Genomic DNA, 24298 nt, shown 5'->3' on the forward strand with positions numbered 1-24298 from the left:
AGGTGAGGGGACGCGTTGCCATCGCTACCGCCCCCCTCCCCTCCGCAGTGAAGACGCCTGCGAGGGGGGTGTCCCACGACTAGGCCGCGTTGCCATGGTTACGGCGGCGCCGGGCCGGCTGCTGGCGGGAGGGGCGCGTGCCTGTTTCCCCGGGGGTCTCGGCACTGGGCAGAGCCCATGGGGGCCCTTTCCTTCCCTTCCCTTCGCCTCCCGGCCGCGTGCTGGAAATATGGAATTACAATAATAATAAATAATACATGCACCGTAAGTACAGATCATAAAAACGGAGTTGGGTGGAAGTGAGGCACGCTCACAGAAGTTCTTGCAGGGGTGAGGAGCCAGGCTCCATCATCCCGCCAGCCCCGACCGGCCTGAACGTCTGCTTTTGTTCAGAGGGACCACGCTCGCCCAACCTTGGGCGTTTTTCTTTCTCTGAGGACAGGGATGGGGACCCCCCAGCTAAATGAGCCCATTGCATTCCTGATGCAAAGCAAGAGGTCTTCAGCAGAGTTAAACCAAGGAAGGAATTGCCTCATTTTTCTGTATCATTATTTAGGTAGTGGAAAGCAATTTTGAAATGGAGTGCCCCTCCATTTACAAAAGTTATGCAGGGGTGTCTTGAGTTCACTGAAGTGTGCCTCGAATCCTAAACGGTTGATAACTACAGGTTTCCCTCTGTTTATGCGGTACATGCATTCCTGGAAAACTGCACATAAACCAAATTCATATAAAGGGAGCTCAGCTTACAATGTAAGAAATAGGGATGTAAAAAATAGGGTTATATTCCCATCTCCGTGAGGGAGTAAGGCTGGGGGGAGGGGCATGGCACAGCCCGTGGGCCGCTCCCAGGGCTGCAGCAGGGAGCAAAGTGGGGGAGATGTCAGTGGGCGCAGGACTCGGGGGTGAGGCTCTTGGTGCTGCGTGCATCCTGGGGGACCGTGCCAGGCTCTTCCCGGAGGGCGCATGCCCCCGGATCTGTGAGCAGGACAAGAGCAGGCTGCTGCTGTAGGCTGGGGCCAGCAGCAGCGCCAGGTTCTCCCCGAGGCTCAGGGCGGATGGCAGTGCTGGGAGGGGGGCTGCTGCCACCCCAAAATTTGCTATAGCCCCCCCCCCCAGCCTGACCTTCCAGCGCCACCACTGAGCGCCTGGAAGAACCCAGTGCCACCACAGCCTGCAGCGGCAGCCTGTTCTCATCCGGTGCGCAGATCCGGGGGCACGGATCCCCCCTCCCCGTCCCACACCCACTGACAGTTCCCTCTGCTTTTCTCCCTGCTGCAGCCTACAGAGCACCGTGCTCTGAACCCCCCATGGTTCCACTTGTCCCCACTCACCCCAGCTCCTACTGCAGCAGTCCCTGGAGCAGCCAACACAACCTGCCTGCATCATGGCACAGCCCAAGAGCTGGGGTGAGTGGGGACAAGTGGAGCCCCAGGGGATCACAGCATGTTGCAGTCCAGTGGCTGCAGGCAGCTGGCATCAGCCACTCTCAGGGCAGCTGTAATGGGCTGGGGTGAATGGGGCCCCCAACCCTTTCCCCTCCCCTAACAGACTTACTTGCTTGGGGGGAGGTGGGGGCACCTATGCTGATTGCATAAGAGTGAACTTACCTCTCATATAACGAATTTTGGGTATAAAAGGTCATCGTATAAGAGCGAATTCGCATGTACAGAACCCGCATAAATCGAGGGAAACCTGTGCTGGCTTAAATCATTACCACCTTGCAAGGAAACTTAACTTTGTGTTTTTTACAGGGGAGGTGGACTGAGAACACTTTCAAACATTATTGCTTGTCTTATAGTAACATTTTTATTTTGCTAGTTTTAGGGCATGTCTACATGTTCATTAATGTGCTGTAATTACAGCGCATTAAGTTTAGTACCTGTAATTACTTAATGCACTGTAATCAGTGCTACTGCACATTAGCACAGACGAATGCTTTTTAAGTGATACTTAATACCCACTGAACTAATCTACTGTGCATTACCATGTTTTTTGCATGACATGCTAACGCACAGTAGAATTAGTCCAGTGGACATGAAGCGTCTCATGTGGTAATGTAGTCTTTGTAACCACCCTGGACTTGTGATTTTAATTTAATTTAATTTAATTTAAAAACAAATTATATGTTCTGATTTCCTTGCCTGTTACTCTGGTCCCTGCACAGACCCACTAAAACCTCATTTGGTTATTCAAAGTGAATGCTGTGAAGGGTAGGATACACCACATAGTACAGGTTTCCCTCGCCAACCATAGTGGTTAGGTTCATGAAAGTTCCCATGGCTGGCAAAACCGTGGTTGGTAAGACAAACGGCTTATGGGAAAAATGGGGTTAGGGATTTGAATATGAGTTCCAGCCTACAGGGAGTTCAGAGGGAGTGGAAGGAAGGTGGTGAGACAGGGGGCGCCACGTGCATGTACAGTACGTGCACGTGGCCCCAGGCAGCCTGCAGAGCAGCTCCAGCAGGTAAGTGTGGGGGAGAGGGGGATTGAGGCCCCTGTAGGGATGGAGCTGCTGCCCAGCTGGGCAGTGCTTGGGGCTGGCAATGAGCAGCTGCAGGGCCCCAGTGGGGAGCAGGATGGGGCTCATCCAGGGGAGGACCAGCTCCCTGCCAGCGCACGCACTCCTAAGGGGCAGGGGAGATCCCCAAATCTATACATGGGACAGGCGTGGGCTCCCGCCCTGCTTCCCTCCTCTGGAGTCTCCGCCAACTGGCAGCCTTGACCTGGTGCGGCTGGGGACAGTGGGGCCGCACAGGAATCTTGCCACGGCTCGCCCTCCCCACTGCCCTGGTGATGTGCCTCCTGCACCTGCCGCTACTTTGAGGGGCGCAGCCCCATGCTGCTGCCCTTGCTGCAGCCCCGTGCGCAGGAGGTGCGTCACCAAGGCAGGAAGGGAAGCAGGGCATCAGGGTGGTGAACAGCAGCGAGCAGCTTCTTGGAGCAGGCCCACTGTTCCCTGCCATCCTGCTTCCCTCCCTTGTGACCTGGCAGGTCAGGGAGCAGAGGAGTTGCGCAGGGATCTCTTCACCTGCTGCTGGTCACCCTGCACTGCCTTGGCTGCCCTGCCCAAGCCCACAGCAGCAGCAGAGGGGAGTGGGGGCACGGGGCTGCAGACCTGAGTCCATGGCCCTGGCAGCCAGGGGCCCCCTCTGGCAGGGCTGGGGGAGCAAAACCGTGGATACTCAAAACTGTGGTTGGTGACGGAAACCTATACCAGTCACCTATATATAGTGCTTTCTGTTTTAAAAAAAGAGATGCATGCACCAGACAAGGTGGGTTCTTACAATGATGGTTTCACAATGTCACTTCAGAGTTAAAGCTGTCTCTGAACCTGAACTGGATGAAATGGGAAAATACTAGTTTCCCCTAATGGACCACAGGAACATCATTTCTAATCCTAAAGCATTCTACCAGCAGCCACACAGCACGTTTAGTAGTTCATTTTGCACCATTTTGGGGAAATATTTTGCCTGATTTTCTGCTAATTACTTTTCCTCTTTCTTGGACAGGAAGAACCTCGTCAGTCGTATCCTTTCTGTAAATTCCATCCTTCACACTGAGGGAGGAGCTGTGATAACATTTGGAATGGATGATTTGCTTCTTGCTTAATAAGTTTACACAATGTTATCTTCATTGTTACCCTGTTTTATCTTATCAGCAATCAGCACCATCTATTTGAGGTTCTAGGAGTAACCAGTAGCTTCTCAGGGAATGTATGCACTGCAGAGTTAACTCTGGTGCTGCTACATCTTGGCTCCTGACCAAGTTAATCAGAGAGAATAGGCTTTTAGAAATGTATGAGAGAGAGGAGGATGGGCGGACTGGTCAGTCCATAGTAATGCCCTATAGACAAATGAGATTTGTAGAGTAATCTTCATGAAATCTGTGCAGCACACACCCCTGAGACCTGACATTACACAGCTGACAAGAGGTACTAAAAAGGGTTCCATAGCACTCCCTTTTTTCTCCCTTGAGTTAAAATCTTGATGTCCCCCACGCACACACCCACTCCCTTTCACCCTTGCCAAAGGCTTTGTAACCACCTAAGAAAAAAGGCAAATTATTCTTCAAAGATTTCTGCTACTGGAATTTCTCCAGCATTTTGCTCCACCTTCCTTCAACTAGAGAAACATGAAAACCAAGTTCTGCTTGAATAAGATTAACAACCTTGGGAACTTGAATACACCCATTCATCACATGCAGGTGCTGTCATCCAAAACTAGATGAGAACCAATGCTATATAATATAGAGAGGATCAGAGTATCAACCTCAGTCTTAGGAATGATTCAACAAATATGGCTAGAAATCTGGGGCCAGAATTTCTGTATGGGCATTCTTCTACAGCAGGGGTTTCCAAACTATGGCACGTGTACGCAAGACATCTTGGGAAGCAGGGTATGCAGGAGAAACTAATGGTGGATTTAATTTTCATTATTATAATAATAATTGGCATTTAAAGGTTTAAAATATAAAATATATGCTGGTAGGGGTATGCAGGCAGCTGGTAAATCTGGAAGGGGGGACACAATAAGAAAAAGTTTGAGAACCTCTGTTCTAAGGAAAGTGTCTATAGTACATGGGTAAGATGTTCAAGCCGGCACTTGCAGTCCTCCCTACACCCAGGAATGGTGTCTAACAAGCAACCAGTGAGCTACTAAGATAATACAGCTGAAATAGCAGGGTTGTTTCAATACTGAACTCTGCTAGCTAGGCAGTGCTTTCCCAGCATACCATACTTTCTTGCAAGCCATTCCAAGACATTTTGGGTGCATATACACAATCGGGGAAGCTACTGTGATGCACTGTAATTCCAGCATGTTGGAGCATAGCAATTGCTGCGCTCCAGCAGCATCCTGTGCCTTGCATATCAGCATCCCTGTAGTTCAAAATTGCGGCGGGGCGCTTCATTTAAAGTTCGTTAGATGCTCCTCCTGGGGCACGTGTCTAAACACCCCTTGTTTTTGGAAAGGCAGAACGAAGAAAAAAAAGATTTTTCCAGAATTAGGGCCACACACAATAGAGACAGCTTGCTCACCCTTCATTTGCTGTTCAGACAAAACACCATTTTAACCCTTTCACATCTGAACTGTCAGCAGATCTAGGATTTGGGGGGAAAAAACCTAAAAGCAGCCTGCAGGACTGTGAAATAGGAGAAGAGACTAGTAGCTAACAAAAAGCAAAACTGCTGAAGAAACAACAGCTTCATTTGTGGAATATCGAGACTTAAGAAAGAAAGGGTTGTCAGCACCTCTGGAGTGAAAAGCAGAGAGCAAAATTGCCAAAGATAAGATGGCTTGATCATCAAGACCATAACAAGAAGAGAAGGTCCACTAATGCCTGTTGAGTGAAGAGTAATTAGCAGGAATAGAGTAGATTATAATAAACTATGAAGTCAAGTGACTCCCTCAGGGTTGCCTGCTTAATGCTGTTCTTGTGGGCAGAAAATCAGCTTCTCATTTTAGGACATGCTTTAGGAAGCCTGATTCTTGGGAGCAGGATATGTGTGGCTTATAAATTTGGTGTATTCTTGCTGCAGGTTTTATCTGACTGGCAAATGGGTGGTGAAGGTTTGTTCCATTAGTCTAGGATTTGGGAAACCTGGATTAAGTCCCTGAGTGCATACATTCTTCATTTGTAAAACAGGGTTGACAGCACTCCCCACCCCCATTCACACAGGTATTGTGAACTTAAGTACCTTAAAGATTGTGAGGAAGATCCAATGCAACAGTAATGGGAGCCATATAAGCACTTAATGTAAAAAAAAAAAATTATACAAATCCCACCTTCAGACAGCAAGCTATCATTCTGAATTCATGGCATTTTTAATCCAAATTTAATGTAGTTTTCCCCCTCAAGATCCCTATTATCTTGGCTATATGGGTTGTTATGGATAGTGACTTTGTTTTTAAAAACAATGTGCCCAGAAACACTAATGAAAGAGATCTCAACTGGATTACTATTAAAGATCCTTAATAACTTCTGCCAGCTGTCATCTGTTCCTTTACAGATTTTGTTCTACTTAAATCGAGTTTATTACATATTTTATTTCTTGGCAACTCTTCTTATGATTATTTATAAGAGTAAGTTGCTTTGCATATACAGGCAGTCCTCGGACTTATGACGCAATTGGTTCCTGAAAATTGTGTCTTCCGTCGAAACGTCGTAACTCGGAACCAATTTTCTCATAAGAAACAATGTTATAAATGGGGGATTGGTTCCTGAACCAAGGCCCAATACCCTATTTTCACCAAAAATACCCCAGAATTTTGTACTCGATCAATTATAGATGAGTAATATAGCTACATTAATGTATTTATATTGTAAATAGCAATCACATTGATTTGGAAGGACTTCTTTGAGGTGACTTTGTTGGACTTTTTGAAACGCTCTTGGTTGGACTTTTTGAAGGGTTCTTGGCTGGAGTCTTCTCAGGAGTCTTGGCTGCAGGTTTTTCTGGAGTCTTGTCTGCTTTCTTAAAGAAAGTGTCCAAGGAAGTTTGGACAGATGTTCTCCAGGGAGATGAGCGACGCAGCAAACTTGTTCGCTGGCGTGGCGTCGCATCAGATCAAGCATTGTAAAGTTGAAACTGATGTCATAAAGTTGAACCAGGGTGTCAATTTATAAATACTGTAAGTGCAAAACGTTGTAACGAGAAATGTTGTAAGTCGAGGACTGCCTGTATTCTAAATGCAGAAGTTAGAGCTGTATCTTACGTTTGGATCTAATTAATTATTTTGGGCTTTTTACATGTTACTCAACAGGTCAAGTTTTCAGTTATCCAGATAATTTTTTGGCACTTGATCTTGCTTTGCTATTCATTATGGCCATTCTGGAAGCAGTCCGATTATACTTGGGTATGTTATGCTATCACTGTTCCCTTTAAGACAATGTTTATCTCCTCATCCTTAAACATTAATGACTTTATGTGTACATCAAAACATGTTGATTTAGCGAGTCATGTTGATTACCACTGCCACCACTCCCCCTGCCACCAAATTTCCAGATACTTGGAGAGCCCCAGGGGCTGGATGACATGGCTCCATGAGCCAGATCTTAGTCACCCCTGGTATCGTGCAGTGGGGCCAGTCTCTTTGGCAAGCATGCCACAAATTAGCCCGGCACCCTCCCCAAGTGCCACGCCAACCCCTTCCTCTGCTCAGTCTGCTGCTCTGTTTTCTGCTCCAAGCCCTGTGCCACCTGCCCAATTTGTTGCTTTGCCTTCTGCTCCCTGCCCTATCTCCTGCATGCTGCACACAGAGGCTGCCCCTGCCACTTGCAGCACCTGTGCTGCAGATTGGCCACTGCTGGTGTAGAAGGTTCCCCCAGCAGTTTAGAGATGCTACTGTGGCTCCATACCACTCCCCAGGCCCTCCAGTACTGTATTCTGGTGGTCACAGCCACTCTGACCAAAGCAGCATGAAAGGTGCATATCAAGCCCTAGTTCCAACCCTAGCACAAGCACTGTTTTTATGTAGTTGCAAAATGCTGTTTTGTCTAAAATCATGTGCCTGATGCTCTTAAGACATTTAGATCATGGACCTATGGTGACTTCAGTTGAGTTGCATCTGGAATAAGTATGGCTAGTGCCTTCATTTTTATAGTTAAAAAGAGGCTTTAAACAAGTTCCCGGTGTGGGCTCAAAGCCTACTGGATGAACACACTATATATAAGGAAGTTGTGACTTTGAGCCTGACTTGGAAGAAAGGTACAAACCAGAAATACAACACAAATTTTTTAACAGCAAAGGCAATTAAATATTGGAACAGATTCACATGAGGGACATGGTAAATTCTCCATTGCTTGAAATGTTTAAGTGGAGATTGGATATCCTGATAAAAGTTGTACTATAGTAAACAGGTTATCAGGCTACATGCAGGAACCAACAGGGCGATTCAGTGATCTGTTCAGCAGTAGGTCAGACTGGATGCTTGTAATGGTCAGACCTGCCTTTAAAGTTCATTAATCTATGCAGATAATTTAGATGTTGCAACTCAGAGCTGGGGTGTCAGGACTGACCGGGTTGTAGGCAGTCACTCAGCAAATTACCGTAAGCAAGCCGGGGTCACACCAGGTATCATTTGAAATCCAGGGCTTCAGGCCAAGGATTGAGGCAGTATTGTGTCAGTGAAGAAGGTAGATCAGAGCTAGGAGGTCCAAACAGAGCTGGGGATGAGGAGGAGGGGGGCAGGGATTGTGGTTGGGCTGGGATCAGGCAGGAGCTAACAGGAACTCATGTGGAACTGGGCAGCAGTCCACACAAGCAGTGTTGCTGGGACAAGTCCCACAGGGGTTATGAGGGGTTTTATAGACCTGTAAAATCCTCCTGTTAGGGGTTTGTGGTGTCGATAGGTTCCCCCTGGTCACCTGACTCCTGGTTAATATCCTTATGGGAGGAACTAGCCTGGGCTGGGGCTAGCATCTGACCAGTGGTGTTGAGGGCCCAGCCTCTGTCTGTTTGCCTAGCTGCCCCAGGTTCAAATCCCAGTAGCCCTAACAAGGGGTGTCTGGCTCACTTGGCCTCACCTCTAAAAAAGGCAGCAGTAAGCTGTTGGCATGCCTGCTGGAGCTGCTCAATCAGTGCAGCTCTGGAAACCTGGAGACAAATGCTGTCATTGCTCACTTTTTCTCCTGCTGCTGATATTAATTGCCAATGGTGACCAAAGGCCCTGAATTCAGCGATAGCATTCACCCCCCTGGTTTCCAGAGCCATGCCAGTGTCATAGTTCTTGCAGCTGTGCCAAGCCCCACAGGCTACATACAACTTAACTCTCAGTGGCCCCAGTTGGACACCCCTGTCTTAGGACATCAGTAGCTTGTCCTAGATCTAGATTAACTTTGTGATCAGTGCAAACAGGTATCCATTGATTTTTTTATTTGTTTCTATGCTTACAAACAATGGACCTGATTCAAGAAAGCACTCAAGCATGTTCTTGAGCTTAAGAATCTGCTTATGTGCAGTCATTGAACAGGAATTAGGACTCAAATTCTCACTGCAACTCTAAAAACCTCTAAAAATGCTCTTTTTATTTCCACAAGGTACAAAAGGTAACTTGACAGAAGAAGAAGCTTCACTAGGGGTCAGTCTTGTGATCACTGTTGGCAGTGCCATCCTGTCTGTCTATTTCTTGGTATGGGAGACCTATGTACTGAAAGCAGACGTCATTATAAATGCTATTCTTCTTGTGACGTATGGGCTTGAAGCAATACTACAGATCATTGCCATTGCTGCATTTGTCAACTAAACTTCTGCTCTGCCCAGCATTGTACAGGGCATCTTTTTCTGATGCAGTTCGTCAGGAAAAGGGACAAAGGTGCACCTTTAAAGGGTTCCTTGCAAAAGTATTTGGTTTAATTTTCTCCACTGTAAAAACTGAAAAAACTCCTCTTCCCTATATTACAAGGTATGTTTATAGCTTTTCTCTGGCAGGAACTTCCCTGAATTAGAAATGAAAATATTCTGAACAGTGGTTTTGCTCCACTGTCTGACCAATTAATTTGTTCAAAAGCTAAGACCATGAATTACCAAACTACTGAAGTACATGTTTCGATTTAAGCATATGAATAATTCCCATTGAAACCTGCAGGAATGCTCTGGGTTTACAGTTAGGCATATATGCAAATATTTAGCAAACTGAATTCCTGTATGGATCTGTGGTATGTAGAGATGTATTTTTATAAATGGTTGATTTAGTGATGAGCCAAATATTTATATCCACATCAAAACAAATACAAACCTGTGTATTACTCTGGTTATACATTGGTTTTAATTCCATTGATTTTAATGGCATCATGCCAGTATAAAACCCCGGTAACACAGATCTGAGTCAGGAAGAGGCATAACAATGTGGCCAGGCATCCAAGGCAGCTGCTGCATACAGAGGCAACAGCAGCTTCCAGGTGCCACCACTGGTGCAACTGGCCATGTCATTATGTGGCGACAGCTGTATTTTTCCATCCCCGCTCCCCAAAGCTGGCATCTGAGGTAGCTGCCACTGGATTCAGGCTTTACATTAAAAGCAGTGAATCAGATCCTATATGCTATGGGCTTATTTCTGCCATACTATATATAGGATTGTATTTGAGGGAAGAATTTTGCCCTATTATTCATATTCTGATTTGACTTGTGCCTCCTCACACGAGCATAGCTATACTGACTCCGTGGTGTAACATCTCATTTATCCTTGGGTATGTAAGAGCAAACAGTGGCTTGATCTACACTACGCAATTCAAGGGCAACACCACCTCCCTGAATCAAAGATGGCTTCGGCTGCCACCTGGCATGTCTGCCTTTTGCCAGCTTCTGCAGCTCCTTTAACAGCAAGGTCTACTCTGGGTGCGCAGTTGCTATAGTTGGTACTCTAAAATCTCCTTGAGAAGATGGTCGGCTGTGTGCTGCCAGAACTGCTGGTGGCAGAAGCAGGCTAGTATAAACAAGGCCAAAACTGAGTCTCATATATGCACAAGGGAGTTGAATGATCCTTGCTTTGGCAGCCGTGGACTCAGTTGTCTACATTAAGGCCAGCGTCAGCATTGTGAAGGCCATCAGGGGACTTTAATATGGGTGGACCTTAAAGGGACCTCACTGTCATGCACATTGTTGGGTGTCCTTTGTATTGCTACAGCAGCCTTAATATAAATGAAAATCAGGTGCCCTACCATTGAACTTCCTGACTTTAAAGACTGGGTCTAATGTTGTTGACAGTTTTTATATTTAATATGTGATGTGACTATTTTTGTAAATTTCTCTTCCTGTTCTGCAAAATTACTACTTTAAGAGTTGTTCTCCTAAAGGAAGTATTGTATGCAAGCCAAGTTTTTCAGATGACTGTATTTTTAAGCAATAATGTGATCCCATGGTGGAAGTTGTACAGGCTATAAGCTGTGTATTCATAACATTTTATTTTTATATCTATATTTAAAAAATAAACTATCAGACCAAGTACCGTTTTCAAGGACAAAAATGTCTTGAGCTACATTCTGGGGTCACATTCTGGGGACCGAGGCTCTGTGAATATGTACATGCGCATGCATGTGTGCTTGTACACCTGAAAAAGATTCTTCTGATTCTGTTGTTGTGTTGAGGTTCCCATGCACTGTGAGGTCCCTGGCAGGCATTACATTTGTTATGTGTTATATGCAAGTACTTCACAAGAAATCATAACATGCTAGAAACATAGAACAGCAACTTGTTTATGGTGCAAAAGTATCCCATGATAATTTTAACATGTGGCCAGTTGGTATGTTACAATTTGTTTGTGTAATACTTGTATGCAGTGTGTGATAAAAGCAATGCCTGTCCAAGGCCTAGAAAAGCATCCCTAGGTCTGAGTTAATTTACATTACACAGCTACAGGGACCAGAAATGAAGCCAGAGACTGGTATAGCCTAAACACTGTCTCTGCCACCCTACTTTTCCCAGTTATGATGGCAAATGGTGGAAGGGCCCCTATGGTAGCAGTATGCTACCAAAGGATCAGATCTTCTCTCTGAGCTACTAAGCACCAATTTTAGGGCCAGATTACACTTACTATATAAGAAAAATCAAATCTACATTTCTGCAGAATTTGTAGGAGTTATCTCATGGATTAAAATCCTAGTCCCATTAAAACTGATATAAAGAGATCTGCCCAACATACACCTTCTGTTAATGATGAATATATAACCTATAACATATCTACATCCAGCCTAAACAGAAGAACAGCACACCATGCATGAATCCTTGTACAACTTATTTTAATTTGCATATATGAATAAATACATGCTCATTTCTTGATACAGAGTGCTGCCCTTGTATATGTACACAGGACAAGTGCATAATTCATTTAACTGCTTATCACAATATCAGTCCCAATGTGTTGTCTTTTGCTTAGCTTAGAACAAATTTCAGTTATCTGCATATCAGTTACGTGAATAAACTGCTTAGGGCCAAGACAGCCCCAGTTTCTACTTTGCAATATAATTGTACTCTATTAATTGCACGGAAATGGTGAGGTGGAAACAGCTGTCCAAAGGCTGCTTTGAAATGGAAGGAGCTAGTCAGGTTTAGGATTGTAGCAGGGCACAGTGTACTTAATAAGCACTGTTCACATTAAACTCAGGTAAGTGCACAGGCTTTTCCAATCCCAAGGCTATGCTCTTAAACAGGGCACACCTTACTTAGTTATACCTGGCTCATGCAAAGGTTTGGAAATGTAGGTCTCCTTTAAACCCAAAGGAAAAAGTATGCCATCAAAAACAGTTACCTGATGTAACTGCACATGCAGACTGGGATGGCATGTATGACTGTAGTTGAGTCAGAGTTTGAACTCCAGTATAAACTTATGTCTTTCCTTTGCCTCTGATGGCCTAGAAAGGCAGCTGCAAATACAGCACATAATACAAGTTTGTGTAGAGATAACAAAGACATACATAAATGCCAAAAGTCATTACCAAGTTAAATACACGTGTTATTTTGTTTCCAAAGTTGATATCATCCCACAAATAAGGAGCCGAGTCCTGTGGCCTCAGTTGCAGGCCAAGTATACAGGCTCTGTCTCTTGGTTTTCCACATCTGAAACCTTAGCCTTTAGTTTCAGGTAGGCCTGGACAGTGGTATGGTGGAAATGTAGCAGTTACAGCCTGGGTCTTTATTTGGAACCTGGTTCTGTGATACTTTGTGAAGTCTCTATATTGCTCTTCAGATAGCATAGCATTGACTTGAAAGCTGCTTCTAAGAGTTTAATTGAAGGAAACACTAAGACAATCTACTTTGCGGTGGGTAGGAAACAAGAAAAAAGAATACTGCTTTCTTGGGAGTCAACTAAAGTCTAATCTACACACACACACCCTTGCACTGATATGGTTAAATGGAAACTGATCCCTGCAGGCATTCTTGTTTCATTTTTAAAATTACTTATTTCAGCTTAACCTTATTCCTGATTGATTTAATCAGAACTGAAGCCACCCTCATACCAAAATAAGTGTCTGCAGAGGTGTCTACCCAGACTGGTTTGAACTCACACCTTTAGTTAAGACAAAGCAACTATCCATGTAGACAAGCTCTAAACTTTCCAATAGCACCAAAATCTCAGTACTGAGTTTTATGCTGTAGAAGCAGTCTGGGCCATCGTGCACTATTAATAGTACAATCGCATTATCCAACCTGCTGGATAGGCTACAATTGACTTGACTCCCCCTGATTGCATTGACTGTGGATGGGGCGAGAAGGAACAAGAGTATACAGAAGGCTGAAAGTCCTCTTTACTTTGGTTTTGTTAATATATCCTTAATCCACAGCCCACCCTCTTTATCCATAGGCAGTTGGTCTGATCTTTTACTACATCTAATCTCAATTCATCTGTAGTCTGAAATCACAGATGCTTTTGAGCAATAGGTGGACCCTCTATACAAGCCTGATGTGTCACTGCTTCACCATGGTTGAATAGGAAAACTGGAGCCTTGGGAACCAGGCATCTCTTGAACTGTGCATGGTAGGCCAAAACTTTGCTAGCATGGGACACTGAAACTGCCAGATTTTCTGGCTGAAATTTGAACTGTGGGATTCATCCCATCCATGCAATGGTATTGGTTATGTTTTTGGGTCTTCCTTTAATGCCAGCCTTATGCATAAAACAATCTCCTGCTTAATGCATGCTAAGTATTCTCTCTCACTTCAGAAAAATAAAAGCATTTGATCTATTAAGCCAACCATTTAGATGTCCCCTCTCGCAGGAATTGTTCCTGTTCCTATATTTAAAACTTGATCCTACACTGAACTCTGTAATGAGTAGTTCTCAGAATCTCTGTACCTTTCCTTGTTGGATCTGGGCCATAGCTTGTAAACTTAGCGGGGCAGGGATTTTGTTATCTTGTACATGCTTTCTGTACAACACAAGGTGCAGTTACATTTGCTAGCAAGAAAGTGATTTGGATTTCTTTTAGTACTCCAGCCCAGCAAACAGGCATGTTTGTTCAACAGAAGGCATGTGGGGCTGGTCAGTACTGACTTTTGCCAGATGGAACAGGGGTTCATAGATTTCATAGACATTAGGGCTGGAAGAGACCTCGTAAGATCACTGGGTCCAGTCTCCTGCCCAAGGGGCAGGAAGTCAGCTAGGGTCAAAGGATCCCAGCAAGATAGGCATCCAGATGTTTCTTGAAAGTGTCCAGAGTAAGTTCTTGTACCACATCTAGGGGGAGTCTATTCCAGGCCTTGGTGGCTCAGACAGTGAAGAAGTTTTTCCTTGCAGGAGTTTGTGACCATCGGTCCTTGTCTTCACTTGGGGTGCTCCAGTGAACAAGTGTTCCCCTAGAACCTGGTAATACCTAAGTATAACCCCTTATATACTTATAGGCTGCCACTAAGTCACTCCTGAGCCTGCACTTCTCCAGCCAAAAGAGTCCCATGGTTCTCAGCCTCTCTTCATAAAGGCTGCTCTCTTGCCCTCTGATTATGCTCGTGGCTCTCCTCTGGACTCTCTCAAGCCCAAAATTGGATGCAGTACTCTAGCTCTGGCTTCACCAAGGCCAAGTACAGTGGGAGGATGACTTTCTGGGTCTTGCCTGTGATGCATCAGTAAATGTAAGCCAGAGTTTTATTTGCTTTGCTGACTGCAGTATCACATTGGTTCATCTTGTGGTCAGTCATGACTCCCAAGTCTCTTTCCACTGTGGTGCTAGCGAGTGTAGCACTGGTGAACCTGTAAGTGTGATGCAGGTCCCTGCCACCCTCCCCGGAGGTGGAGCACCTTGTATTTCTCTGTATTGAATGCCATCAGGTTTTCATCTGCCCACCTTGCAAGCCTATCAGCCTGGATCACCAGCCTATCCTCTAATGTGGGCACTCTTCCCCATAGTTTGGTGTCATCAGTGAACTTTGCCAGTCCACTTCTAACACCAGAGTCCAGATCGTTTATAGATATTAAAGGGTACAGGTCTGAGAATGGAGCCTTGGGAGACACCACTGGTCACTGCGTGCCATGTTGATTCAGTTCTGTCAACTACCACTCTGGGTCAGACCTTGGAGCCAGTTACCCAGCCATTGGACTGTAGGGTAGTCAAGGCCGCAGTTCCCTAGTTTTTCCAGGAGGACGTTATGGGACACCAAGTCAAAGGTTTTTTTAAAGTCCAAATATATGATATCAACCTCTTCCCCTTTGTCCAGGTGATGCGTCACCTGGTCATAGAAGGAAATTAAATTGGTCAGGCAGGACCTGCCTGCAACAAACCCGTGCTGGCTATCCCTCAGAACGCTGCCTTCAGTTAGCCTGTTCTTATGAATATGTTTTATTTTCAGTTAAAATAAACATGACAGACAAGCTGTTGTGCTCTACAACTGCTTTCTTGGAGTCAGTGGAAAAAACTTCAGGAAAAAGTTGGGACATATTTCATTATTTAGCTTTAAATAGCATTTCTGCTGGCAGAGACGTAGCCTGTTAAAAACTGTCATATAACGGGACTTGTGCTATTCTTCTTATTTCTTATTAGGCATATAGAGAGCCTGAAAGCATTTTTTTTTAATCTTGTTTCTACTTGGGATTTTTTCCCTTAGAAATATCAAAAATTCATTACTGTTTTTTAGAAAGAAATGTAAAGTTTGGTTGTCTTGGTTTGTTGGAGAACAGCTTAAGGTAAGGGATGTTCACTGGGAGCTCTTAAGAAATTAAGGTAGTGAAATGCTAGGCAAGGTTAGGGTCTTGCCCCATGGGACACTTCACCATGTTTTATTTAGATCAGAGTAAGCACTGCATTACCGTGTCATATTAAAAGTTGGAACATGCTCTGAGCAGTTGCATGGTAATGTGTAAAGTGATCTTTAACACTATCTCTTATGCACCACTCACTGATTGTCAGTCTTAGACTGGCACTGCGCTAGATCCGGTTCAAGATTTCTGTGTGGGGCTGGGGCTGGGACTGACGGTCAACAAATTGTGCTCAGGTTATTTCCATGGAGTGGTCTGATGATAGCTGAACGTGTATTACTTAATACCATCCAGAGATACTCCTCCCATGAACAGTCCTAACTTTGCTATTATATGATCACACCTAGCACATTTTTACTCCTTGAATGCACAGGTGCTAGTTTTTTTAATGCATTTAACGTGTCCTAAAAGTAATATGCAACATGGCCATTATTAGAGACCTGAAGAAGATTACTTTGTGCCTGAAAGCTTGTCTTAAAACCTCTCCCAACTATACAATTGGTCCAGTAACAGATACAACCAAAAAAACCAGCAACAAAAAAACCCCTTTCATCTCACACATATCCTGGACTATTCCAAGTCTACTACTTGAAACCCTAAGTCAGGCTTTCTATACACAGACTGCCGCAGCTAACTCTCTCTCCTTATTCATAATGTTAATAAGTCACTGAAGTTCAATCTATGTTCATTAAAAAAGCTAAAGCAAGAGTTTTTAAAAAGCTAATTAAAAATCCCTTTCTCCCCATATAATCTGTTTTCCATTCCTATACTGTTCAAAGATCATTAGCTCAGGTAAGACCTGCAATGCAGTGTAAAAGAACAAGAGAAAATAAAACCTCACTTAGTATCCCTCAAATAAAAACCTCTAGAACTTTTCATATCATAAAGAAGCAAGAAGGGTGTGAGCCCCATTTTCTCCCCATTATAGCAAACATAAAAACAGCTATTACTGGGGCAGAAACACAATGGCATAACTTGCTGGAATCTCCTGTCGTTGGGAGTTCAAAATGTGCATCTATTTGGACTGATATTCCAAATGACTGCTGATTTCAACTTGGGCTCGATCCAAACCCACTGCAGTCAATGGGAGTCTTTCCACTGCCTTTGGAGAAGAAGAGGTGATGCACCCTATTCTGCTTTGGGCAGGAAGGGGAAAGGCCCTTTTCCTCAGGCTAGAGGAAGGCCAAAGGAAGTTGGTCTTCTCTGTGTGGCGAGATGGTACAGAAGCAGGGCTGGGCCAGCTGAAGGGATTCACTTTATCACCCTTCTAGGTAGGATGGCCATCACACAGGACAGTCCGGTTGTCCTCTGTCCTCTATTGATATGAAACGGGATGCCTCTATGTCCTCTGTTTTTCTCTTGAAGAGAAAAATAGAGGACATAAAGGGGTCAGATTTCGCAGCAATAGAGGACAGAATAGCAGAAAACCGGAATGTCCTCTATGATGGACACCCTTCTTCTAGGATAATATATTAGGCATGTGCTTTAAGGAGGGAGGGGGCAGAGTCAGTCTGACAGTGAGAGTGAAGGGAAAAAAATCTTGAGGAAAGGTTAGAGGTAAGAGGACAACCAGGAAGACTATCCACTTTCTGGACCCTGGCCTTACCATGCAGCTCTTGTTCTGAGAGGGCTGTCACAAGCCTTGCTTTATACTTTATTTAAGCCAAGAAAAGCCCTTAAGTGTTTCTGTTTATCCTCAAACAGGTTTAATTTTCCTGGTTTACCACAAAGCTACAACAGAGGCACTGAAACTTTTCCTAATGTGATGGGCCTTCTGAAAAGCTCTCTGCTGCCACACTCGACCCCTCAGCACCAAACTTGGCACGGGAAAGAAAACATTACCCTCCAGACCCCCACAGCACTGCCCTCTCCAACATTTTGGGTTGCCATTTACACCAGTAAAAAACAGGTACAAAATGCTACCATTCCATCTGGTGACAGCTCTTGCATTGGTAAGCTATTGAGAATCAAGTCTGTAGCCTCCAAATATTTTTTTAAGCAGTTACACACTGCAAAAATCTGTTCTCACCATTTGGAGCATGGGCATGGCATGTAGTAAAGTCATTGGCAACATTGGCCAGACACAGGATTGCTGGAGTGTTTAATTAGAAGGCCCAGCCCTTCTGAAACAGGATGAGCAAGTTGGATGAAAACAGCATTAAAAATTGAGAGGAACACATATTTTAAGCAGCTTAGATCATGCTTTGGGTGGTGTTTATGCTGTAAGTAAGAAGCTTTTGTTCTCCAGCCGTCTTGGGGTGTCTGCCGCCAGTATGATTTAAAAGGCTGATACCAAGGAGCAAATCAGCCTCTCGGGACTGAGCACTTTTAGATTTTTTGACAGATAGGCCTTTATTGTTTTATGGCCTTTTCTTGTTCACAAGTGACAGAAAAAAAATTACAAATAAAGAGCTGGTCAGCTGTTTTTTTCCACAACAGAGACTGGTGTTTAAGGAGAAGGAGAAGTGGGAGGGGAACATCCATTCATTTGTGTGTGTGGGAATGTAGTACGCCTTACTTGGAGGAACAAAGGATGACCACACCAAACCAGAGCAATACTTCATCTAATCCTGTGGCTTGTCTGACAGTGACCAGCACCAGCTGCTAGAAACCTGTGGCATCCTCTACCCCCAGCAAAAGTTTTCTCCTAAACCCCAATGTTTAGAGGTTATCTTATAAAGCAAGGGGGCTCTCAGATTCTTGTTTGCTTATTAAGTAGTTATTTTCCTAGCTCTGGCTGTCCTTGTCCATAAGTGTCTACTTCCTAGCAGTTTGTTAAGTAGCCCCAATGACATATTGCGAAAATGAGTTCCATAGCTCCACTGTGTCTTGTATGAAAGAGAGGCAAGGATTTCTTAGGATGGTATTTCTATTGGACCAACTGTGTAATGGGGACAAAGTGAGACCAGCTTTCAAATGCAAGGCATTTGTTGTCACATCGTTGCATTTGAAAGCCGGTCTCACTTTGTCTCCACTACGTAGTTGGTCTAATAAAAGATATCACCCTAAGATATCCTTGCCTCTCACATAATTTCTGGTCAATCACAGCTACATCACTCCTAGCACTACGTGTATTAAAAAAAGCAGTGCCTCTTACCTGGTTCCAGGAAGCAGTGTCAGCAAACATCCTCAAGTATTAGGAGGATGAGAACTGCTCTCCCCCTAATGCCTCTTCAACATTACTGTCTGACAGGCTCCTACATAAGAACTGGCATTTATTGGGTCAGACCAAAAGTCCATCTAACCCAGTATCCCATCTCACACTGACAGAGAGCAGATGCTGATGGGAAGGGTGAACCAGGCAAGTCTAGAATTTTTCACCTCTTACTCATCTCCTACTGCAGCTTCCAGCCTTCAGATATTTAAGATACTCTGATTCAGAGGCTGCCACCCGCTCTACAAGGTTCAATACCTACTGATGGACTTTCCCTCCATTCCCCTTTTGAACAGGATTAAACTACCAGCCTCTACAACATCTTGTGGCAATGAGTTCCACAAGTTAATTACACAGTCTGAAAAAGGACTTCCTTTTGTTAGTTTTAAACCTATTACCAATTTCATTGTTCTAGTATTGTGAGAGACAGAAAATGATAAGCCCCCTATTTACATCCTCTGCACTAATGTTTTATAAACATCTAGCATGTGCCCTTCAAGTGTCTTCTCTAATCTGAGAAGTCCTAGCCAATTTAGTCTGTCCTCATATGGAAACCCCTCCACTCCCCTAATCCTTGTTGCCTTCCTCTGTACTTTTTCTAGTTCTTCCACGTCCTTCTGGAGGTGCTGGGGACCAAAACCGCACCGGATTCTAGGTGTGGATGCACCATAGACCTAAATAGGGACAGAATTATACTTCCTTTTTTTTCTTTACAAATTACTTAAGAATTCCTAACCTTCCATGGCCTGTGCCCCTGCACACTGAGCTGGAGCCACTGGTATAAATGCAGCCCTGCACTGCCACCACAACCCAACCTCTCCACCAAGCTCAGTGACTGTTCCCAGCTGTGGGCCAGTAGAAGTGGGTCTTCAGGCCCCTTCCCTCTCCAGCTTAGTTGATACATAGCATCCTGGTTGTGTGGCCCAGTCCAAACCCATGGATGCCCAATGGAAAGCCTCCTATTGGGTTAATCAGGCCCTTAACCTATTTTCCAAAGCTCATGACCCAGCTGGTTTTCTACCTCTTTCCTCTCCATTTTTCTTGAGGCTGAGAACCCTAAATAAATAATTAGCAAATTACTGGAGCGCTTGATCTCTTGCTCTCTCTTTCTCTGTCTCTCGTGATCCTGAAGGTTTGTAACTTTCACCCCAGATTTTTCACAGGATACAGCATTTCACAGTAGACCATGGTGACAACCTCACAGCTAGCAAAAGCAGGTAGAGGCAGGCAGCTCAAGCAACAGGTGCATTTTTTCCTGAAATCCTACCAAGTATAATTTTATGTTCTAGGAAGTTCAACCCAGCCATAAATCCCTCTGAAATATGCAATGGTGCTTAATACACTTCACTGGGAAAGGACCTCTTGTGTAAAACCTTAACCAAGAAGCCTGGTTTTCTCTCCAAGAAGTATTAGAGACCCCATTGTGTTTTTTTCATGACAAAGTAGAGTTTGTTTACCCTGTTTAGAAGGGTAAATATACCCTCCCTCTTGTTTCCTGTGGTAGAGACTGTCTATCTGCCTCTTGCTATCAGGGGGCTGCATTTTAGTGATACTGTCCTATATACAGGGTCTGTAAAGTACTTAAAGTATATAATTTAAATAGCAAAGAGAAGGACAAGAGAATCACTGTGTGTGCATGTGTGTACTGGTATGCACAAAGTATGTACTTACATTTTGATAGGGCAAAAGACAACATTTTTTTGTCACAACCATTCTTCCCACATTTATAACTGTCATTCAGCAAACTGGATTTACAGGAGTCCAGCCTCACTATGAACATCCTGTTGTACAACATTCCCTTGCTGATAGCTCACCAGGGGTGTTCCCTCCCCAGGCATCACTGAGCATGTGCAAGTTAGAAAACCAAAATCAAGCCCCCCTCCTAGTGAAGGAAAACTTTGCACAACAAAATTGGACTCTACAAGTTATCTCAGTTGCCCCACAGCCAACAGGTCTAATCTTTTCCCCAATTGCAAGCAAAGTGGTAGCATGAGGTCCATGGATCCAATATTATCCTTTACAGAGAAAGCCTCAGCATCAAGTGCCTGGTGCTCCAGCATGGCGACACTGTCTTTAAGACATGATGCTTTCCCACAACTAAAGTTAGACCTTTGGTAGGTCTGGAAAAGAGCCATTTCTTTGCAAGTAGCACTAATAATAGTTTGCACACATCAGGGCAGATTATCCCCTCAGAGTTCCCAAGAGTAAGAGGTCAGATGAACAAACTCAGCCTCCTGGGTTAGCAGCACCCCTCCTCCAGAGACCTTAAGCCAAAACATCCTCTTAATATTCTGATAAGAACAACCCACTGCAGTACTATACAGTTTCTGTCCAAGTATCATGTACCCCACTCAGGAGGCTGAGGAAGGAGTGCTTTGTACAGACATTTAACAACTTCCTCCAGCTTTAAAAGAAGCAAGGGAGAGCAACATTGGAGAATCAGAAAGTGCTCTTGGGTTTCTGAAGGGATTCCTCCCACAGAGGTCTGTCTGCAAGTCGAAAGCTTGGACTTCTACTCCCACCCCACTACTGACTTATTACACAATCTCTGACCAAACCTTTCTGCCTCAGTTTCCCTGCTTGTGGAATGGACTCAATTGGCCTTTGTAGAGTGCTGGAAACAGGCTGTATGTATCAGTATCCAGGGGGAAGGCCTATCTCCACAAGGTAGGACTGCATAGTAACTGTATAGTGGTAATGCGTGTTGCCCCCAAACTCCTATCCAGTAAATCCTTACCTATTTTTTTAAATTTCCCTTCTTGTTCCCAAGTAATTTTCCTCCCCAAAGACATATTTAATAACCCCTAGGAATCCTGGAATCCTTTCTAAATTGATCTCCCAAACTGTTCTGTGTGGATCCCTTAGCACTTCACACATTTGAGGTGATTTGCTGTGTCTGCAGAGCTAGGGCTTAGGAAATCTTATCCCACTCCTTCAAAACGTCTCCTGGTCTGAGCCTGCTTTCCTTGCCTAAAATTCCTGCTGAACTCAATGGGCAGGAGGGAGGGAGGGTGGGTTAGCTTGCTCTCAGTTTATACCATTTAAATCTGTAGTAACTCTACTGAAGCTGCTTTGTATTAACACTGGAGCGACTGAGATAAGGAATTGTGGGGGGAAAGGGAGTGGAGGGGAAGCAAGCCCTGAAGGATCAGGCCCTTGCTATCTCTCCCAAGGAAGAAGTGCTTTTGTTAGTGCTTGCACATCTGGATCAGTAAAGCTGGAGCAGGAGGCTTTAGCCTGGTGCAGATCCATTGATTTCTAAAGAGTAGCACAGTGGTGACTCAGGGCTTTGGATCTGGCCCAGGATAAGGCTGTTTCCTCATATCCTCAAACTCGCAGCAAATTTCCACACAGAAGATGCCAAGACAGAAAGAGAGAAAGCGACTACAAATTACCCAAGCAAGGAGAAGTGCCCGGGGGAGACGGAGCAACCCTCAGAGCCAACGTAAAGCTTCTAGAGGTGGCTCATGCTTCGCAAAAGATGCCTTGTTCCCCCAATGAGCAGCTCGAGTCAGTCACTTCTCCCTAAGCTGCCATGGAAAACCTGGCCTTAAAGGTGCTCCTTATCCTTGCCACCACTTCGCTGGAGACGAAATGTTCTCAGAGGAAAGAAAACAGGAACACCACACGTCCCAGGGCCAGCCCTGCATTTTCCTCAAGCCACTTCATTGCTCTGGTTTCCCTGCTTTTGCACCAGGTGTCAGCAGAGGCAACTGGCACTGAAGGCAGCTCCAGGGATGCAGCCTCACATCATGAGCACAAGTCTAGTTATACAGTAACCTGTTGCTCTGGTTCCAGCTCCACCTCTTTGCTGCCGGCCAGCCCTCCCTCTCTCCTCTGCCAAGAACCTCTGTCACCTGCCCTCACAGGAGCTTGGGAAGCTGCACTGGAAGGAAGGGGCAGAGAGATTATTTTTTTTTTATTTATTTTTAGATTGGAGGGATAAGGTGGGTTCCTGTCAAACTCTTCACCTGACAGATTGGGGTAGCGGAGCTGTGATCCCAGCCAAAGCACTTTGCTGCAGAAAGCAGAAGGGGTCTTGGTCTTGGTGGAGAATGGCAGCAGGAGTGATCTAGGAGGGCACTGATAACTGCGCAGAGACGTGAAGGAGACCAGAAAACTGAAAGACACAACAGAGGGTTCTCAGCAGCGGTGAGTCTCTCCTTTTAACTCCCAATATTTCTTTTTTTTTTTAAATCCTCCTGTGACAACCGCTTGCTTCATAGAACAGGTCCCTGCAGCTGGGGAAGAAGTGGGTGTGTGTAGGGAGGGAAGGGAAATGTTCAACATCATGCTGGGGAAGGTAAAAATACAGGGCTTTATGCTAAGAAAAGGGGAAAGAAGCTGGTTTCCAATGTTATTTCTCTGGGACTGTTTCCTCTCCTTGCATTTCCCTGCCCCGTGCCCTGAAGATCCAGTAGGTGGCACTTTCATGGCATAATGCCACCGTGTGCCAGAGATGAGGCTCTTTAATGAAGCCTGATGACTGCTGTATTTCTGTGTTGTTCTGTTTGTTTGAACATTTTGGGGCTTTTCCTCCAGGGAGGAATTTTCTCTGCTCCACCTTTTGGTCCTTTCTGTCTTGCTTTTGGGCTGAATTGTCCCACAGCCCAGAACCTCGACAAAACTTTAAAAACTGACTGGAAGTAGAGTTGCAAAAGCTCACCCATGACTGTGCAGGCTGCCTGCCTGAAAACCTTCATACACCTTTGGCAAGGGAGAGATTGTCTTTTCCCCCTTTTGGTTATTTGAAAGGAAAACAGTGGTGCAAATGCCTTGGGGGGACATTCAGGAAGCCTACATTCGGCCTGTGTTATTTTCAAATCCTGCGAATTGTTGCAAGACAAGAGGGTAGCAAAATATAGTGGCAGGTCTCTTAAAATGAAGGCAATTCAGTGGCATGCTCCCCCTGCCAGACTGCGTTCTGAAATGCCACAAGGACTGAGTGATGACGGGAGCCCAGTTCTTCCACTCCTGCTCATTCAAAAATCCCATCTCCAAACTGCTACTGCAGGGTTTGTCCTATATTGGGAACAGTTATCCTGTCCAAAAATCTGCCGCAGGAGGGCCAGATCCTCAATTAATTGTCCTAACCAAATGGTAGTCAGTGAAGCTATGCTGCTTTCCACTATTAGGCTTCTTGCTGCAAAACAAATGCAGTTAATCCAAGCTGCGAGAATTAATCGGTACAGTTTACATAGCTCTATTCCTCATTCCATTTGGTTCCATGATCAAGTTATTTGCTTGGACACAGAAAATGAAAAGAAAGGTCCCCCCCACAAAAAAATAAATAAATAAATGAGAGAGAGACCCAGGTACCTATCTGGAGCTGTGTCCTAAAGCAGGAGACTGAAATCCAGGGAGTTTTCTATGAAAATGCAATTAAGTGCAATAGGAAATGTCACTTCTCTGTCCCCATTTACACAAGTGGCCTGATGAACACTACCATCAATTCTGTCGCCAT

General features: G+C 44.8%; 3 protein-coding genes across 5 annotated transcripts in view; 2 read left to right on the forward strand and 1 right to left on the reverse strand.

Annotated features, from left to right (window-relative positions):
• DEAF1 (DEAF1 transcription factor) overlaps window positions 1-24298 on the reverse strand; it is a 164059-nt gene that overhangs the window by 42341 nt on the left and 97420 nt on the right. The window lies entirely within an intron of this gene.
• Window positions 9-10940, forward strand: TMEM80 (transmembrane protein 80). 3 transcript variants are annotated; one of them, XM_019485170.2, is made up of 5 exons: window positions 9-264; window positions 3510-3526; window positions 5987-6080; window positions 6762-6854; window positions 9037-10940. In XM_019485170.2, the coding sequence occupies exons 1-5, from the start codon at window positions 258-260 to the stop codon at window positions 9240-9242; spliced, it is 417 nt and encodes a 138-aa protein (XP_019340715.1). In that variant the 5' UTR covers window positions 9-257; the 3' UTR covers window positions 9243-10940. The 3 variants fall into 3 exon arrangements, with proteins under 3 accessions (XP_019340715.1, XP_059578522.1, XP_014459675.1); XM_059722539.1 differs by having other exon boundaries at window positions 3510-6080; XM_014604189.3 differs by having other exon boundaries at window positions 9-6080.
• Window positions 22650-24298, forward strand: part of EPS8L2 (EPS8 like 2) — a 113265-nt gene continuing 111616 nt past the window's right edge. The window contains exon 1 of the mRNA XM_006263685.4: window positions 22650-22986. The gene's annotated coding sequence lies outside the window, so the exon portion shown is untranslated. The remainder of the gene's footprint in view (window positions 22987-24298) is intronic.

Source organism: Alligator mississippiensis, chromosome 2 (assembly GCF_030867095.1).
Source record: "Alligator mississippiensis isolate rAllMis1 chromosome 2, rAllMis1, whole genome shotgun sequence".
Taxonomy (NCBI): domain Eukaryota; kingdom Metazoa; phylum Chordata; order Crocodylia; family Alligatoridae; genus Alligator; species Alligator mississippiensis.

Bases quoted from the DNA above. Each gene is read 5' to 3' on its own strand.
- TMEM80 (XM_014604189.3), top strand. From the start codon at position 5,915: ATGTGCCCAGAAACACTAATGAAAGAGATCTCAACTGGATTACTATTA. The intron at 6,081-6,761 runs GTAAGTTGCTTT...GTTACTCAACAG, and splicing joins TCTTATGATTATTTATAAGA to GTCAAGTTTTCAGTTATCCA. The intron at 6,855-9,036 runs GTATGTTATGCT...TATTTCCACAAG, and splicing joins AGCAGTCCGATTATACTTGG to GTACAAAAGGTAACTTGACA.